Here is a 17,696-nt window from a genome sequence, read left to right on the forward strand (position 1 = left end):
CCAGCACCCACAGCTGTCCCTTCAGCTAAAAAGTAAAATAAAATAAACAAAAAAGAAACAAAAAGACAAAAAGAATGAAAAAATAATTCTGGTAACATATTTATTATGTAAATCTGTCATTTGCTCAAATGGCCAGATCTCAGTCTCCTGTCTCTGTTTAAATTGTTGAGTGCGACCTGGGGCAGAGATCAGAAAGAGCCTTAGGAATGACACTGTATGTGGAGTGTATAAGTGTAAGGATTATACAAGCCAGAAACACTTTCTGTTCAAGGCTGCTTCCCTTTTGTGCATTAGCTAGAATCGGCCTGTGCACTGTTGTTAAATAACTTTTTCTCCTATTAATCTCTAAGTGTGCAGAGTGATTTCTTACTGGAAAGGTATATTAATCTAAAACAGCTACACTATGGATCTTAAGCCCAGGAGTTAATAGAGAAGTGCTCTGGAAAAGAGAGAGAGATGCATGGGGGCAGGCATTCCTCTGAGATGTCTTTGCATATAGGATTCTGATGGCTCTCACATTACACCTCTAAAAGTTGCTGAGAACTCACCTCCCCTTAAACATTGCTCAAACAGTGTAATTTACAACAAGGTTAAAAGGTTATGAAGGAGTTGTGGAAAATGACAGATGAGTGAAAAGTGCCAAAACTCCAGGTTAGGAGTCATTTGAACTCTAAGTAAACACTGGTGACTTTAGAAGGCTTGTCTCTGGAGGCAACCTTCCTTATCATAGTGCTTGAAGGTTCCTGGCTCTCTGGTAGACCTAAGGAAAGGCTATCACAGGTTTACCATTCCAGGGTAAAGGGCTCCCTTCCCTCCATGCTTCTGGGCCTTCAGACTGGGCAGGTGGTACAGGGAAGGAAATGCACTGTAGGTTGGATTTGTTTTAAATGTTTATTTTATGTGTATGAGTGTTTTGTCTGCATATGTATGTGTACCACACATGTGCCTAGCGCCCTTGGAAGCTAGAGTGAACCACTATGTAGGTACTGGGAATTGAGCTCAGAGCAAGTGCTTTTTAACTGAGTCATCTCTCCAGCCCCTATATTTTTTTTAAAAATTAATTTTATTTATTTTATGTTTGAGTATTTTGACCGTATGTGTATCTGTGCATCAAGTCAGTGGCTGGTGTCCTTGGAGGTTAAAAGAGGGTGTGAGATCCCCTAGAACTGCCATGTAGATGCTGGGTATTGAACTCAGGTCCTCTGGAAGAGCAGCCAAAGCTCTTAACCTCCTGAGTCAGTACAGCCCTTTCTCACACACCTCTCGCCTTGTTTCTTATTTATTTAATGTGTGTGTATGTGTGTGTGTGGTGTGGGTTTTCTGTGTACTTGATGGGCATATGCATGTGTGCTAGTGCACACATACTTGTACATGTGTGTTCACCTATGTAAAGGCTAGAAATTGATGCCAGGTGTCTTCCTCAATTGTTTTTCACCTTCAGTTTTGAGACAGGCTCTCTCTCTTCCTGAACCCAAAGCTCATAGATTGGCCAGTGAAATTCAGGGATCAGCCTGTCTCCTGTCTCCCTCCTGCAACACTTGGATTATGGGCACAAACCACCACACCAAGTTGGTTTTGTTGTTGTTGTTGTTGTTGTTGTTTTCAAGACAGGGTTTCTCTGTGTAGTCTTGGCCATTCTGGAACTCTGTAGACCAGGCTGGCCTTGAACTCACAGAGGTCTGCCTGCCTCTGCCTCCCGAGTGCTGGGATTAAAGGCGTGTGCCACCACCGCCCAGCTCTTGGTGCACTCTTGCACTAGGGTTGAAGTTCACGGAAGTCAGCACAGCCCTCGCTCTCGTCTTTCTGTGCACTCTGCGAATCATGCGAGCTGCTGTCTCAGGGCTTTTGCACTGTCTCTGCTTCCTCTGGGCAGTGTTCCTTTTCTAGATCACCTCACTTTTCCCTTCCTACATTCCATCCAGTGTTCTCTAGCAAAACCCAAGCTCTTTCCCCTAATCCGAAGAAAGGGTGGAGCATGGGTGGACTGCTCAACACTAAGTTCATATTAGGAGAAAGGGAGCACATGCCATAGCTGAGGCTTCAGCAGTGACACAACCCCAAGAGCACGTTCCCAAGGCCCTTTCCCAGTCCCTTCCTGATGGACCTGGATCTGCCTTCCAGGAGGATGCTCCCCATTCAGTTTTCCTTAGGTTCAAATCTGCTGTGAGAGCAGGTTTGGGACTTGAGGCTTGCTTCACAGCCATAGGTTCTCTGGAGTCCTTAGCAACAAAGTCCCCTCAGGAATTTGGTAAGCTTTCTTTGCAGCAAGTTCTGCTTGTGACCGCACCTTTCCTAATATGGACTGTAGTAGCTCTATTGCTTTACTTCCTGTCTGCCAGAGTTCTGTCTCTGTCTCAGTGAACTACACTGAGAGAGTGGCCGTGGAGTGCATTTGATCCCAGCTGGGGCTGGGGGTGGGCTGGGGGTGGGCTGGAGGCATCTGTTCACAGCTCCTGGGAACTCTTCCACCATCTTGGCAGTGGGGAATCCTTTAGACATGATTCCTAGTCCACAGTGCTCTTGGGAGGTGGTAGGACCTTTAAGTGGTAGAGCCTAGAGGAAGTTAGGTCACTGATGTTGTGACACCAAAAGCGATACTGGGACCCCAACCCTTCCATGTTGTTATTTCCTGGCCTTGAAATAAGTGTTGTGTTAACATGTTCCCTGCCATTGCCATCCAGGACCCCAGCAGAGACCTAACAGCAATGAGTCTACAACATCATTGTTTTAGACGACTAAAACTATGGGCTAACATAGGCCATCACTTACAAGTTAATTATCTCAGTAGAAATCAAACATGGAGGCTGTTAAGTAGTTCATTTTTCAAACACTGGTAGGCCAGACACTCCCTATCCTTTCTTGTTTACACACTGTAACTTGCATGAGCTGCACACCCACTCACTCTTCCACCTGTCATTTACCCACCTGTCTGTCTGTCTGTCTGTCCGTCCGTCCGTCCATCCTTTTGTCCATTTACCTGTCCATTCCCTCATCTACCCACTTACCATTCTGCTGACACACCCAATTATTCCCCATCTGTCCATCCACCTTCCCACTTATCCATCCATTCATTCATCCATCTGTCCAGTTCTCTATCCATCACTCCGTCTAACAGATATTTTGTATAGTCTATATTTGCTGGGCATTGAGCTAGATGCTGTGATGTCTCAGAAAGAGAAAGAGAAGCAAGCTGTGAGTCGTGTAGTGCTGGCCTGCAACCAAAGCACCCGGGAGGTTGAGGCAGGAGGATCAGGAATTAAAAGGCCCCAACAACAAAACAATTTTGGAGCCAAAAAAATTTTTTTGTAAGATTCTGTCACAAAGCTGGGTGGTGGTGGCGGCGGCACACGCCTTTAATCACTCAAGAGGCAGATGCAGGTGAATCTCTGTGAGTTTGAGGCCAGGCTGGTCTACACAGTTAGTTCCAGGCCAGTCAGGGCTGTTAAACAGAAAAACTCTGTCTTGAATGCCCCCCCACCCGCAAAGATTCTGTCACAAAACAATATGAAACAAATCAAAAGGCAAACAAAGCACAGAAGATATAATACAGGCTCTCATTGCTGGGGCTGGGGCTTGCATCCTAGCAAAAAGAGACAATGGATTGGATGACAAAGAATATAAAAGAAATATATGGTATAAGAAGAAGTTAAGGCTTGGGAAACACAGAGCAGGGTAAGGGAGTCAGGAGAGGAGGCTGTAGCAATTTAAATGAGGGTAGAAGGATGGAAAGAAAGTCTTACTGAGAAGGAAACAGCTGGGTACAGATCTGAAAATGTGGAGAGAACTAGGACCATGCATGGCTCTCTCTACACCATGAGCAGAGGCAGCAGCATCAACAAAGACCCCAAGGCAGAATAGGAGGAGGTTTCTGGAAAACTGAGATGGAGCAGTAATGGGAGAGAAGGTTGGAGACTGCGGAAGGCCTCTAGGCACAAAGTATCCTTTAGGCTTCCTCCAAACCCCGCCCGTTAGACAGGGTCTCATTATGACTGATGTCAAACTCAGAGATCCACCTGTCTCTGCCTCCTGAGTGCTGGGACCAGGCTCAGGTCCTTTCTTTAAGAAAACCATCTAGGTTCTCAGACAGGAGCTGTGCTCATGTGTAGACATGGGCAGTCTCTCTACAGAGTTTCAGCGTGTGTACCTTCTCAGGACTTTGCCCAGGCGCTAGCAGATCCCAGGAAGATGGAGTCTCGTCTGTCCTGGTTACCTGGTTACTTACTGGTGCTGCCTGCTGGGCAGCCCTGAACCTCAGAGGGACAGCTCCCGGTAAGCAGTGAAGGATCTCCACAGCTTGCAAGAGGCTGATAAGTGGTTATGGGTTGAATCTGAAATGTTCCTTTCAGGGTCCTGCTTTGAATACTTGGAACCCTGCTGGTAGCGAGCGCCATTTTTGCAGGTTATGAGCGTGACTTGGCTGGGGGAAGGCACTGGGAGTGGGGCCTCTGAAGCCAGAGGAGCACATGAAGGCGGTAAACATGGAATTGGTGGGGGTTGGGCTGGTGAGATTCGGTAAATTCTTCAGTTAGGGAGAAGGGCATGGGATCCCCGAGTGTCTAGTTCTTCACTGTGCTGATGAAGAGGCTCCCAACATTCCCACTGCCACAAGCTTCTCCATGACATCATGCTGCCATGAGCGTTGTCATGGCTTCCTCCTCGCTGTGGGCTGACCCCTATGGAACTGAGTCAAAAGAAACCTTCCTTCTGTTGCTTCTGTAAGATACTTTGGTAATACTGACAAAAGAAGCTGATAAACATGTGATGGTCTGATGGCCTGAGTTTATCCTATTTCCTATACCCTGAAACTCCGGTTCTCAAAGAGGAGCTCAAATAGGAGGCCAACATAGTGGGCAGCACGGTGAGATCCTATTTCCTGTTGGCAGGAGGCTCATTCCTCCTTTCCTCAGCCTCACAGCATGCCTGGCTGGGATTGCCTCACCATGCTTCTCCCTCAGGAGGCTGACTTTCAGGAACAAATCTTCCAGGCTCTTGGTCAGGCCTTGTGGATCCCATCCCTTTAATCCATACGTTTACTGACTCTCACCAGTCAGGTCTCAGCCTAACTCCATGCTTCTTGCTCAGGTGTGCTCCCTGACCCTTGAGATGAACTGCTCCAAACAAGAAAACTGTGACTTCGGTAGTGCTGGGTTTGCACTGGCAGTGGGTGAGCTGATCATCCTCTGGAGACCTGTCTTTGAGGCCCATTATTCTCTGGTTTTCTGTTAAGGAGGGAGGATGCTGAGGATGGAGCAGAGAGCCTTATTTATGTATGCTGAGAAAAATGCTCTACTCATAAGGCTTTGCAGTATCAGCAGACTGGCTTGACTGCCCATGTTGTGCCCCTGCTTAACCTGATTGTCTGGGCGGCCAGCTCTCTTCTCTACACCAGAAGGGGCTGCTGGCCTGTAACCCACTCTTGCCAGAGCCTTACCCAGTAAGTTTTTAATCACTTCCTGTTGGTGGGGAAAGGAAGCGAAAGGAGTCTGCTTGCTCTGAGGGTGTTTTTCTTGTGGGAACAAGAGCGGTGCTCTCCTGGGACCTGTTCAGCAGGGAGAACCCTTGGCAACCGTGCGATTATGGCGTTGGAGGATTATGTCCCTCTAGCCTCAGTGCAATAACCTGAGTAGTTCTGAGATTTTGTTTTCATTTATTTATTTATTTTTGGTTTTTCCAGACAGGGTTTCTCTGTGGTTTTGGAGGCTGTCCTGGAACGAGCTCTTGTAGACCAGGCTGGTCTCGAACTCACAGAGACCCGCCTGCCTCTGCCTCCCGAGTGCTGGGATTAAAGGTGTGTGCTGCTGCTGCCGCCGCCGCCGCCGCCGCCACCACCCAGCTGATCAGAATTTTAACATTTAAGTTTTCCGCACTAAATCCTACATTGACTCATCTTCCTGTGCTGGCTGACACATTGCTGGCAGTGGGACTGACTTCCTAGAAATAGTTGCCTAAAGCTGTGAACATGGGATTGCTGATCTTCTCCCACCAAGGCATAACTCAGGAATGATTCCACTGCTGAGAGAATGGACCCCTGAAAACATACATGTGGTGCAACATATACCAGAAAGACCTGATGTTCAACCTCCAACAGTGATGAAAGGTAGACCTTTAAGAGATTTCTGGGTCATGAGGGCTCAGGCCTTAGGCATGGGTTAACCATTGCACTGTTACTGTAAAGGATGTCTGGACACACTCTCTTGCTTTTCTGCTGCCTGTCACATATGGTGTAAGTAAGAAGCCAGATGTGACCCTTGACCTTGGACTCTAGGTCGGGGAATCCTAGAACCATACAGTAGACTAATATACAAGTGCTGCAGCGATCAACTGCTTTGAAAACAAAGCCTCAAAGACCCAATGGCCTTAGAGCCTCCTGGGTGACCAGGGGTGTAGTGACTGAGGACAATACTAAAGACTAAAAAGATCACCATCAACTGTTTGTCCCTACAAGGATTCAGGCACTATGCTGGCCTGCCCCTGTCACCTAGCAGAATGCACTCAGGCAATACCCTGGTCAGCCCAGGGTTCCATCATTGCTTAGTCTGCATGCAAGTGCAAAGGACCCCTTTAAAAGACAGACCCCGCCCACTCACACTTTCTTTTCCAGCTCTTTTTGCCCACTTCTCTTTCCACCCTGTTCCCCTGGGGCAGATAGGGCTTTTCCTGTCCCCTTTTCCCTTTTGTCCTCCGTGTCTCTTTACCTCTTTCCTTCCCTGCTCCTTTTCTTTTGTGTGTGTGTTTTTTTATTTTTCGTTTTTTGAGACAGGGTTTGTCTGTATTGTTTTGAAGCCTGTCCTGGCACTCACTCTGTAGACCAGGCTGGCCTCGAACTCACCAGAGATCCGCTTGCCTCTGCCTCCCGAGTGCTGGGATTAAAGGCGTGCACCACCAATGCCGGGCTCCCTGCTCCTTTCTAATAAAACTTCTCACTTAAGCTCTGTCTGCCTGGCGTTGTTTGTCCCCCACCTCACTCACCCTTGCCTGCCACGGAATCTGCCAAGGTTCCCCCCACTTTATCCTAGCAGCCCAAGGCACTGATAGAGAACCAAAGAGCAACTCTGACAACCAGAAAAGCATCTTTAATATCTTGAAGCCATAGGACACAGCTGAAACCCCCAAGTGTGATCCTGGAGGTTGCAGTTAAAAGCTCAACCCACAGCCACGAAAGATTATGTGTATGAAACGTAGGGCATTGAGTGGAAGTAGGACCCTGAGTAAAAGGACTTGTGGGAGGTCTTGAATCAGCCCAAGTCCTGATCTGAGGAACAAGAGGTGAGTGGCCTGGTGCTTCAGGGGAGTGTTCCTGTTCTCAAGCCAGACTTCTTCATGCTGGTCATGTACTTTATAACTCAAGATAGAGCCCTATCTCGGTCCTTCAAAGGAATAAGGGAATTACTAAAAATTTTATCTATTTATTACTGATGTCATTTGTCTCTCAAAGTAGACATCTGACCACAATCTATGAGCTGGAACCATCTAGAGGACAGGGACTAGACTAATTTTGGATCCTGGGCTGTCTAGCTGTGGGGGTTGCAGCCTGGTGACTCCCACAATTTGACCCTGTCCCTTCATCTGCAGAACAGGCCCAATAACTGATGTCACTTGGTATTTCCATGAGAACTAAAATGGGGATAAGACCACAAAGGCTGCAACTGCTGTGTCTTACACAAGTCCTGGTGGGTTAGGTCCCACTTAAGAGGAGCTGGCACTAGCAGATTCCCTGTGTTCTTATTTTGGAAAACTTGCACTGCTGTTTTCCAATGTTGGACCAGGAATCCCCAAACGACCAACTTCAGGGCAAAGAGCAGCTCATGTACCAGAGGCTAGTGTGATACCATGACTTCTACTAGGAATCCCTGTAAAGTTGTTGCCCAGGCAACGAGGAGTAAGTATACAGTCAGCAAAGTTATCCAGACCTGCGCTGGGATCCTGGTGCTAATTACCACTATTGTGCTGGGAGACCTCAGTCAGGTCACGACAGCCTTCAGAGCTTAGACTCCCCTGAAGTGGGGCTGTCCCACTATGAACGTAGTGCTTAGGACCAAGAAATAGGCTGGACACCAGGGAGGACTGACTGCCTCCCACATAACCTATCTCCCTTTATTCCTTCTCTCTGGGGCTCCCTGACCTTGCTGCTGTGCCTTAGTCTTTTATCAATTACCAACAGGATCATGCAATGTGTTAAAAAGTCAGAAAAGTGAGGGGGAGGATACAGGTCCCAAGACCAGCCTTGGCCCAGACACTATTGATGGCAGGTTCAGAGTAGGAAAGGCACATGAGTTACTGCCTGTGTAGGCTGGGCAAGGAAGGGAAACCCCAGAGTGAGATCTGACCACAGCACAGACCTACTGAAGGAACATGAAGCCTAGAGTGACCAGTGCCTAGCCATGGGTTCCTGAAGTGAGCCAGGACATGGAGGTGTTGGGGGTGGGGTGGGGAGCAGATGGGGTAGCACCAGAGTGGCCCAGTTGGGCAGTATTGGCCAAGAGGAAGAGGCAGAGATATGGTTATTGCTACACTGCAGGGCTGGGAAGTCTCCGAGGCCTGGGCAGTGGGACTTTAAGGCTTCCAAGGCAGTGAGAATGCTCAGGCCACCATGCAGGGGCTTGAAACAAGCCCACCGAGGAAGCCCAGCCACAATACTTGGGTCCACATGATTCAGGACCCTCATTCAAGTCCTGTGTTGTAGATGCACTGCTGCCATAGCTGGCAGAATACTGTCAGCAATGTCTTCCTAGAGGCCCAGGGTTTCTCTGGACCCTGAAAAGAGTCCCTGGCAGACAGAGAAGAGCAGGGGAGGTATGCTGTGTTATCTTGGAATTCTAGGAGTCTGGAAATGGAACATCAAGAACAGGGTAAGAGCCAGGAGGTAGGGAGATGCTGAGGGTGGGAACCATATGGATCCATGCCCATGTCTGCAGTGGTGAGTGAGGCTCAAGGGTTCTGAGCTTAAGGATTCCCAGCCAGGATGTATGGCCTCCTGGTACAGACTCCAGTACTCCTGCAGAGTGGGAAGGTGTTTGTGCACAGATGTCTGGAGTGGCCTAAGCAGCAGTGGGGAGATGACCAGAAGCTAGGAGCACAAGAGAGGATACAAAATGGATTTTGTGTGCCACCTTCCCACCCATCTCCAAGGTGATCCCCAAGAAAGGCCTGGCAGTGCAGCTGGAAGGCCAGGCTCAGTAGACCAACACTACCCTCTGAACTGACCCCAGCAGATGGATCCAAGGGAAGGCAGACCTTCAGACAGGGACCTTGTTTCCTTGTAGAACCCACACGAGAAGCCAAAACGTGTGGGTCACCAAGAGAAGGAAGACATTCGCTGTCATCTGCCCTGTGTCTGTGCTTATGTGTTGGTGTGCATACCCACAGATGGGCCTGGCTAGCTGTATCCACTGCACTCTCACACACCACGAACAGTTGTCCTCTGTCGCCATTCCACTGCCTGTGCCAGGGCACAGAAGTCTGAGAAAGAGAAAGGGTCAGCACTGGCAGTGGCTAAGGCTTGGCACCCCCACCTTGAGAAGATGGCACACAGGGTTCCTATTGTTCTTCTTGGTTCCAGGAACACCCTCCTCATTTGCAGGAAGGACACGGCTCCAGGAGGTGGTGGCAGGGACTCTATCTCACCTTCTTGCTGATCTGAGCAGGGACCGGGTAGCCGGGCCAGATGGGATGTGCAGCTGGGGGAAGGAGAACCTCAGCAGAGCCAGAGGGCCTCTGTGGGGAGAGACTCTTGGCCATTTGGCCTGTCCTTCATCCCACTCTGGATATCCACACATCTCAGCCAGCAGCTGGTCCCCAGAATCCTGGATGAGGGCTGCAGACGAGTGTCCTTGCAAAAATAACTCTGAGCCTGTCCCCAGGGGAACAGGTTCCTGAGAGCACATGAGCTGGCCGAGGCCCACGTGAAGGCCTACAGGGTGCACTCCTGCACACGGTGGCCTGGGTCATGGCTGAAGGCGCTCCAGGTACTGTGGCAGGGGGTTCTCCTTGACGTACTTTTGGATGTACCAGCAGGTGAGGTGGGCCTTCAGGTCTTCCTCCACCACAAAGTCCAGGGCGGCCTGGGTCAGCAGAGGGAGAACAGCTGTTAGAACTGCAGCTTACTTGGGGGCTGTGGCCCACTGCAGTCCAAGATTGGTAGTCATCAGCTCTCCCTGTTTCTTCCCAAGGGTCCCCATGTGGCTACCTTCCCACTTTGCCTAGATCAGCGCTTCAAGTTCCCTCCCTGGTAACTAGGTTAACTCACAGACCAGTTTGTGGCCAGGTCTTGCATGTAAGGGCAGGAGGCCCAGGAAGACCCACAGGGAGGGGAAAGAGGACTCCAATCTAGGAGAGCCAGAAGCAGGGAGTAAGGGAGACACCGGATTGGAAAACCAGCAGACGGCTCTGCTAGAAGCACAGGGGTGAGGGCTGCACCCAAAAGTCACTGTTTTACCTGTCCTGTGTCCTCGGGCAGCCTGGACTTTGAAGTGCTTGGGAAAGGCAGGTGGAGGTGGAGGCCTGGGGCATGAGCCCACTGACTTGGACACTCACTCACTTTGCATCATCAGGGTTTACTAAATAAGTACTGCGTGCCAAGTCCTGGTCCCAAGGCAGAGTCAGGCCACGAGGACCCTATGCTCAGAACAGTGGCCATCTGCCTCAGAAGGCCCAGGAGCATGATAAGAGGTATCCAAAGCTCTCCCACTGTCAACCGCAAACTCTTGGCCAGATGGGCCTGTGAAGCTGTGGTCTAGACACAGATGAGAGTTAGCCACCAGTCCATCTTCTCTGCAAGGGGAAGGTGACAGCGACAGCTGCGTCCTGGTCTGCTACTCATCCTACCTTGGCCAGGTGCTTGGCAATACCACGCCCACGGTAAGCATCTGGAACCTCTGTGTGCTGCAGGTCTACGATCCGCTTGCCCACATACTCATAGAGCAGGACAGCCCGGTCGTGACATCCTGGAACAGGGGATAGAAATAGCTGAGGTGTGGACTGCAGGGGTCCTCACAGAGCTTGGTTGTTCCTGGCCATTCCAGGTGTAAAGAACAGTCTCCGGAGCCAGACTACCAGTATGCTACAAGAGCTGAATTTTGAATAACTCCTGTGCCTCGGTTTCCATACCCCCAGAGTAGGGGTATGATGGCATTCCTCAGAAGGCTGTGAGTAGGGTTCAATGGGGCATTCTCTGCTACAGGCTCCATGTGGTACCAACAACACACAACTACCCACAAAGCCCTTGCTACTGTCATTCCAGGAACTGCACCCCCCCAAGGTCCAGTACAGGACACAGCAGAGTCCAACAAACCCATGACTTCAGTGGAGGACACAGGAGGAACTATCAGTCAGAACACAAGTCCTGCCCGTCCCTCAGCCAAGACTCAAGCTGAATCAGAGTCCACAATGTACCGACATTAGGCAAAGGAAGCAGGAACAAATGGTTATCCACCCTCCCAGCCCTACCAGGACCAGAGTTTACCAGTCTACCAAAAACCCTGCTGCAAATGTTCCCAGGGAAGTTGCTCCAATCACAATTTGTAGCTCTGACTGCCTATCCACTCATCCACCCATGCAGCCAATGTTACTGAGTCACAAATACTTTTCAGGTGCTGGGCATACGGAAAGGAACAAGGATCTACCCCCATGACTAAGGGGAGGAAAGATAAACAAGAAAAGCAAGCAGTGTATAACATAGTAGATAGGGAATGAATGGTGTGAGAAACACTGGCTGGGGAGAGGCATCAGCAGGGACAGCTGTGCAAAGGCTCTGAGGCAGGACAGTGCCTTTAGAGGGACAGTGAGAATGCTGGTGTGACTAGCTAGAGGGGACCAGGGAGTGGGAAGTGACGGGGCAGGTTCCGCAGTGCCTTCTTGGCCATCATGAACTAGGCCTGCAGTAGAGGAATGGAAGTCTGGTTTCACAGAATACCCTGACAGCTGTGTGACAATAATCTAGGGCAGAAGGGTCCAGTGCAGCGGCTGCCTCAGTCCTGGTGGGCAGAGGAAGCCAGACTGTTCCAAAGGTGTCTGTTTTGCAGGACCTGCTGGCAGCTGGGGTGTGCTCAATGGGAAAAGAAGCCAAAGGCAACGCAACATTTTTAATTTGAAGGGACTGGTTGAGGCTGGCACCAGGAGAGGTAGAGACATTATGGTAGGGACTGCCAGAGGGCTCTCAGGACAAAGCCTGTCAGCCAGAAAGGGTTAAGGGAAGAGCAAAGGGAGAACAAGTGGAGGTATGGGCAGGAGAGGTCCTGAGGCTGAGCACAGGGTTCCCTAGCATTAAAATAAAACATGCCAATGCGTTTGCTTGTTTTGTTTTGGAGACAGGGTCTCAGGAAGCCTAGGCTGGTCTAGAACTTACTAGCACTGGCCTTGTATGCGCTGCTTTTTTTTTTTTTTTTTTTGGTTTTTCGAGACAGGGTTTCTCTGTATTGTTTTGGGGGCTGTCCTGGAACTCCATCTGTAGACCAGGCTGGCCTCGAACTCACAGAGATCTGCCTGCCTCTGCCTCCCGAGTGCTGGGATTAAAGGCGTGCGCCACCAACACCCGGCGTATGTGCTGCTTTTTAAAAGAAAATTGTCATGTATTTTAACTTCCAAAGTCGCTGCATTTTGCATGTTCAAACTTTCATATGCCTGGGTCCCCTGCCTGTACCAGGTGTCACAAGGAAAATGATAGGCACAGTGGAGAATCACATCCCACACACACTCCAGGCACCTTTGAGGGTTCTGCCCTCAGTGTCCTCACTCATGTCTCCCCCAAGTCCCAGGAGGGGACTATGTTTCACCTCATTTCCAGAGCTAAACTCCTGAGACCCAAGTTATGCAATCACACAGGGGCCTTCGAAGGCAGAGTGTAATCCAGGAATCCGCTCTCCAAGCTATGCTCTCTCCTTCATTTCTTCTGAGACAGGGTCTCACAGTACCAAGCTGGCCTAGAACCCAGAGTGCTAGTCGGGCGTTGGTGGCGCAAGCCGGGCGTTGGTGGCACACGCCTTTAATCCCAGCACTCGGGAGGCAGAGGCAGGCGGATCTCTGTGAGTTCGAGACCAGCCTGGACTACCAATCGAGTTCCAGGACAGCCTCCAAAGCCACAGAGAAACCCTGTCTCGAAAAACCAAATAAATAAATAAATAAATAAAGAGGATATCTGGCTCTTATGCAAAAGACCCGAAGGAAGGAGGGACACAGAACCCTTTGGTGTGAGAAGTCCAGGTGGTGAGCACAGAAGTAAAGTCCTCATGATGCTCAGAATGACAAGGAAGCCAGAGTGGCTGGCCTGAGTGCATGAGGGACAGGTAGTGTAGGGAACCAGGTGATGGGGATCTTAGGACCACCAAAAGACCAGCCTATGCTCCCAGGGACTGAGCTCTTGCAAACTTGCTAGTGTTTCCAGTGTCTTCCTGCTCTCAATCCCATGGAGCCAACTTAGCTTATGGGAAACCCAGGGATACTGCAGTGATTCTCTGCCTAGGCCTTTGCTGTCTGGTGGTCAAGACAGTCACCACCCTGTGCCCATAATCCCCAGGAAATCTGCCAAAAAACCTGCTTCTTCCTACCAGATGCATGCTGAGACTAGAAGTGGACTAGTGAGTGGCATATATATGGCAGCCCCAAAGCCTGGCCTTTAGCGGGATCCCCAGAGAATAGCTAAGTCCCCAGCAGGTGTTTGCTTAGACCTGCAGAAGTACATGGACTTGCTTTCAGATATGCCAGCAGGCTCCAGCCACACCCTAACTGCAGCCCCTCCCTACAACAGCCACTAAGTGTTTGGTTAGCAGCTTGCTGATTTTCCCACTTGCCCCATCTATATACCCAGGGCCTCCCAGGTAGGCACCGCCTTCTTATTCCAGGTGTTCTCATTAAAGGCTTCTCCTGTCGGCTTACCAGGACGGCTCATGTGGCACTGTCAGCTCTAACAACCCCCAACATCCATGCAATGGATTAGTGGTGACACAGTCTCAGTCTAGGTTAGGTTCTGAGTGACCCAGACTTCAGACAGGCATGTTGGGAACAGTGCTGGGTACCCACGAATGGGAGGAACCAGCTGGGCTCAGTTCTAGTCTGTCTTCCTACTTGTAAAGTAAGGGGTAGAGAGATTCTGGGAGGGATCTGAGGGAACCTTTTTGCAACAAGTAGCTGTCCCGGAGGCGGGAGCGCTGGCTCGGCAGATAAGAGGGCTTTCTGCTTTTACAGAGGACCCTCGGTTCCTAGCACGCATGTTCGGCAGCTCACACCTGCCTATAACTCCAGCTGCAGCATCTGATGCCCTCTGTTGACCTCTCCAGGTCCCGGAATACACGTCACACATACACAATAAAAACAAATATTTAAAACACATACACAAAGGCCGGGCGGTGGTGGCACACGCCTTTAATCCCAGCACTCGGGAGGCAGAGGCAGGTGGATCTCTGTGAGTTCGAGGCCAGCCCGGTCTACAAGAGCTAGTTCCAGGACAGCTTCCAAAGCCACAGAGAAACCCTGTCTCGAGAAACCAAAAAACAAAACAAAACAAAACAAAACCCACATACACAAACCTGCGTGACTGACCCTGGCTGAGGTAAGAAAGAGAAGGTAAGGAAGGGGTTGGAGGCAGGGGCTTTATCTGGCTTCTTCCAATCTTTAGATGACAACCCTCAGAAAGCAACCTCAGGCTCTGGACTAGCTGTCCACCAATCTTGTGCCTTGGTCTCCCACCTATGAAAACAGTGGCTCCACATCCAGCATTTCAGAACTTCAATTTGGGGGTCACATATACTTGAGTTCTAGTCTCCTCTCACATTCCCTAGCAGTGAGTTCTCTCCATGCCTCCTATCTATCAGCTCAGGACTTAAGACATTTCTTCCCAACCCAGTGTAGTTGCCAGCTCCCTGCTCTAGCATATCCCATAATATGTTCCCTACCAGTCCAGCCTTAAGGTTCCTGGTCCATGTCATCTGTTCTTTTTTTTTTTTTTTTTTTTTTTTTGGTTTTTCGAGACAGGGTTTCTCTGTATTGTTTTGGAGGCTGTCCTGGAACTCGCTTTGTAGACCAGGATGGCCTCGAACTCACAGAGATCCGCCTGCCTCTGCCTCCTGAGTGCTGGGATTAAAGGCATGTGCCACCAACGCCCGGCTCATGTCATCTGTTCTTTTCCAGGACATTTTCAGGAACCCACAGTGCTCAGGGTCAAAGTCAAATTCATACAAGGTAACATTTCCAGGTCCTACACTATTCATGCCCTATGAGCTCTCAGCCTCACCCCATCTGCCCTTCTCCTCTGTCCATGCACTGTTCCTGGCTGCCCTGAATACCGTCCTGCTCTCAACCAAGTCTTTCTCATGGTGCTCTCTTCAGTGCCTTCTTGCCTCATTCAGGTCTTAAAAGTCACCTTCTTGGAACCTGATGTATCCTTCCTTCTGCCCAGTGTCACTTCTTCCAAGGGCCTTTGTTCTGTAAGATACTATGTAATTTATTTGAGGCCCATCTCATCCTCTAGACTGTCAGCCCCACAAGTCCTGGGCATCTTGAAGAATGCTGGTAAACACTACTCAGTAAGCACTAGTGGAATGAATCCTAGTTGTCCAGGCTGTGCAGGGTGAGCGGAGGGGGGCTGCCTGCCTCTAGCCACCTTGTCTCCCTAGGGCACCATTTGTGGTTAGTGACAGAGCAGCCGGTTCCAGAAGGGTTAAGTTTAAAGCTATAGTCTGCTCACAGCCAGCACGGAGTGCTGTCCTTTTGAATGGACCCATCTGGAAGAGACAGGGGAAAAAAAGGAAGCCCAAGGATTCCTTCCCCGCCTTTCTCTTTGTGGATCTAATGGGCCTTCGGAGTCACCTGGAGAATCATAGTCTCCCTGGAACTACTTCAGATAAGAGGTTCTGAAAAACCTCAGATAAGGCTTCTCAAGTGACTAGGGCCAAGTGCCACTGCCAGCTGGGCCGCCACCAGCATCGCGACAGGACTTGTTTCTCTATGGAAAGGGCATGGCCTGGGGGCGGCGGGGCCCAGATTTGAATATGACTGGGCAGGCTGCTTCCTGAGCCCCAGCCTCAGTTTACTCGTGTGTGATGTGGGGCGGCCTGTCACAACACAGGAAGTGACAGCTGCCTCCCCTGTAGTTGGAACAAGTGGGAGACAGGGCCTCTTCTGCTTGTGACCAAGGGCAGGCCACAGAAGGCTGGCTAGCAAGTCAGCTCAGTACCTTCCCAGGTGTACAACTTACTGGCAGCCCTCACACAAGTACGTCCCTTCAAACACTGGTGCAGTGGCCTCAAGTCAGGTCACGTACATGCCCTGGGGGCCCAGCTGGGAGGGGTGGGCTACTAAGAACGCAAGGTCGCGTATTTCACAATCATTTCCAGCCCCCAGGATCAATGGGAGGAGTGTCGGTCGCTGGTACAAACGCAACAGAAGATGAGGCCTTGACCTAGCTCTCTGGTTTGAAAAGTAGCCATTTATCTATGTTTATCAGCACTTGCTGTGCACCGAATGTGTCATTCTGAACCTTTACTGCCACTGTATCTCATCCTCACTGCCAGCTAAAGTGGTGTTCACTACAGCTATCCCCACTGCAGATTCCGGGAGGCCGAGGCACGCATCGACTGGAGAAGTTGGCTAAAATCTCAGAGTCACCTACACTCCTCCTTCAGGTCACAAGTTCCCAGGGTTAAGCCCCAGGCCCCCCGCAGGCTCCTTCAGGACATCAGGAAGCAATCATACACGGGGGATGGGGGGGTGGTGGCAGGTCACCAGCGACCTGCTCTCTGGGATCCAGGGTGGCAGCCCTCGGTCCGCGATGCCGGAAGCCGGCAGCGCTAGCAGGTGCCGGCTGCCCGGTCGGGCGTGCTCCGGAGATGCCTGTCGGGGTTCGGGAGCCCTCCCGCCCCGGGATCCGTCCGCCCGCAGGTCCCGCCCCGTCCCGCCCGCGCGCGCGCGCAAACAAAGGCAGCACGGTACCGTTGAGGCGCACGGAGAACTGGCGGCGTTGGCGGTCGTGTTCCACGCGGATGGGGCCGCTCTGCTCCAGCGCGCTCGGCAGGGCTGCGTGCGCCATCCCGCGCGCCGAGGCTGGGGACCGCGGGCCGCTGCGAACTGACTCTGGCGGCGCGGGCCGGAGGAGGGGGCGGGGCCGGAAATCAGCTGTGAGTCACGTGCGCCGCGCGCACGGTCTGTTTGGATACATTCCTGGCGTCTCTTAAAGAGGCCGCGCGGCGCGTTTCTGTCGCTGCCCCAACAAATCCTGTGTTGATCCCTAAAGGGTGTTGATTGTCCTCGCGTTTGGCCCAGATGCATCTCTAGGACCCACACGGACCTATCTGAAAAACACATAACGACCTGTGGGGCAGTTCTGATTCTTTCCAAGACAGTCATCGAATATTGGGCACTGACTTCACTGGCAAGCTTGAGGCACAGATACCCCCACTTTACTGTGGCTGGACATCAAAAGGCAACCTAATCTCATCTGGAACCCTGCGGGGACTGGCGCTCTGCACCCCATCCACCCGGGGCAGTTGAAGCTGCTGTTGAGAGATTACCCCCAGGCGTGTTTGGGACTGGGTGAAAAAGCTACCTCTCCCAAAGAAAAGCAGAAATGCGTGGTCCCTGTGGAGCTAGCTACCCAGGAACCAGTGTCCCCCTAGAAGCCATAATATTTGGAACTACTTCTTTAGCAAATAGTATTTGGAAAGCCTTCCATAGATGTTCACAGAATCATATCCTATTAAGGTGCAAAG

General features: G+C 50.8%; 1 protein-coding gene across 1 annotated transcript; it reads right to left on the bottom strand.

Annotated features, from left to right (window-relative positions):
• Nucleotides 1-7,053: 7,053 nt before the first annotated feature.
• Nucleotides 7,054-17,091, bottom strand: Natd1 (N-acetyltransferase domain containing 1). Its single transcript, XM_005067660.4, has 3 exons — nucleotides 16,921-17,091; nucleotides 10,825-10,943; nucleotides 7,054-10,061 (listed from the first exon to the last, which is right to left on the bottom strand). The coding sequence occupies exons 1-3, from the start codon at nucleotides 17,015-17,017 to the stop codon at nucleotides 9,945-9,947; spliced, it is 333 nt and encodes a 110-aa protein (XP_005067717.1). The 5' UTR covers nucleotides 17,018-17,091; the 3' UTR covers nucleotides 7,054-9,944.
• Between the last annotated feature and the right edge of the window lie 605 nt (nucleotides 17,092-17,696).

This window comes from Mesocricetus auratus, unplaced genomic scaffold, assembly GCF_017639785.1.
Source record: "Mesocricetus auratus isolate SY011 unplaced genomic scaffold, BCM_Maur_2.0 Super-Scaffold_100007, whole genome shotgun sequence".
Taxonomy (NCBI): domain Eukaryota; kingdom Metazoa; phylum Chordata; class Mammalia; order Rodentia; family Cricetidae; genus Mesocricetus; species Mesocricetus auratus.

Bases quoted from the DNA above. Each gene is read 5' to 3' on its own strand.
- Natd1 (XM_005067660.4), bottom strand. From the start codon at position 17,017: ATGGCGCACGCAGCCCTGCCGAGCGCGCTGGAGCAGAGCGGCCCCATC. The intron at 10,944-16,920 runs GTACCGTGCTGC...CCCCTGTTCCAG, and splicing joins GTTCTCCGTGCGCCTCAACG to GATGTCACGACCGGGCTGTC. The intron at 10,062-10,824 runs GTAGGATGAGTA...CTGCTGACCCAG, and splicing joins TTGCCAAGCACCTGGCCAAG to GCCGCCCTGGACTTTGTGGT.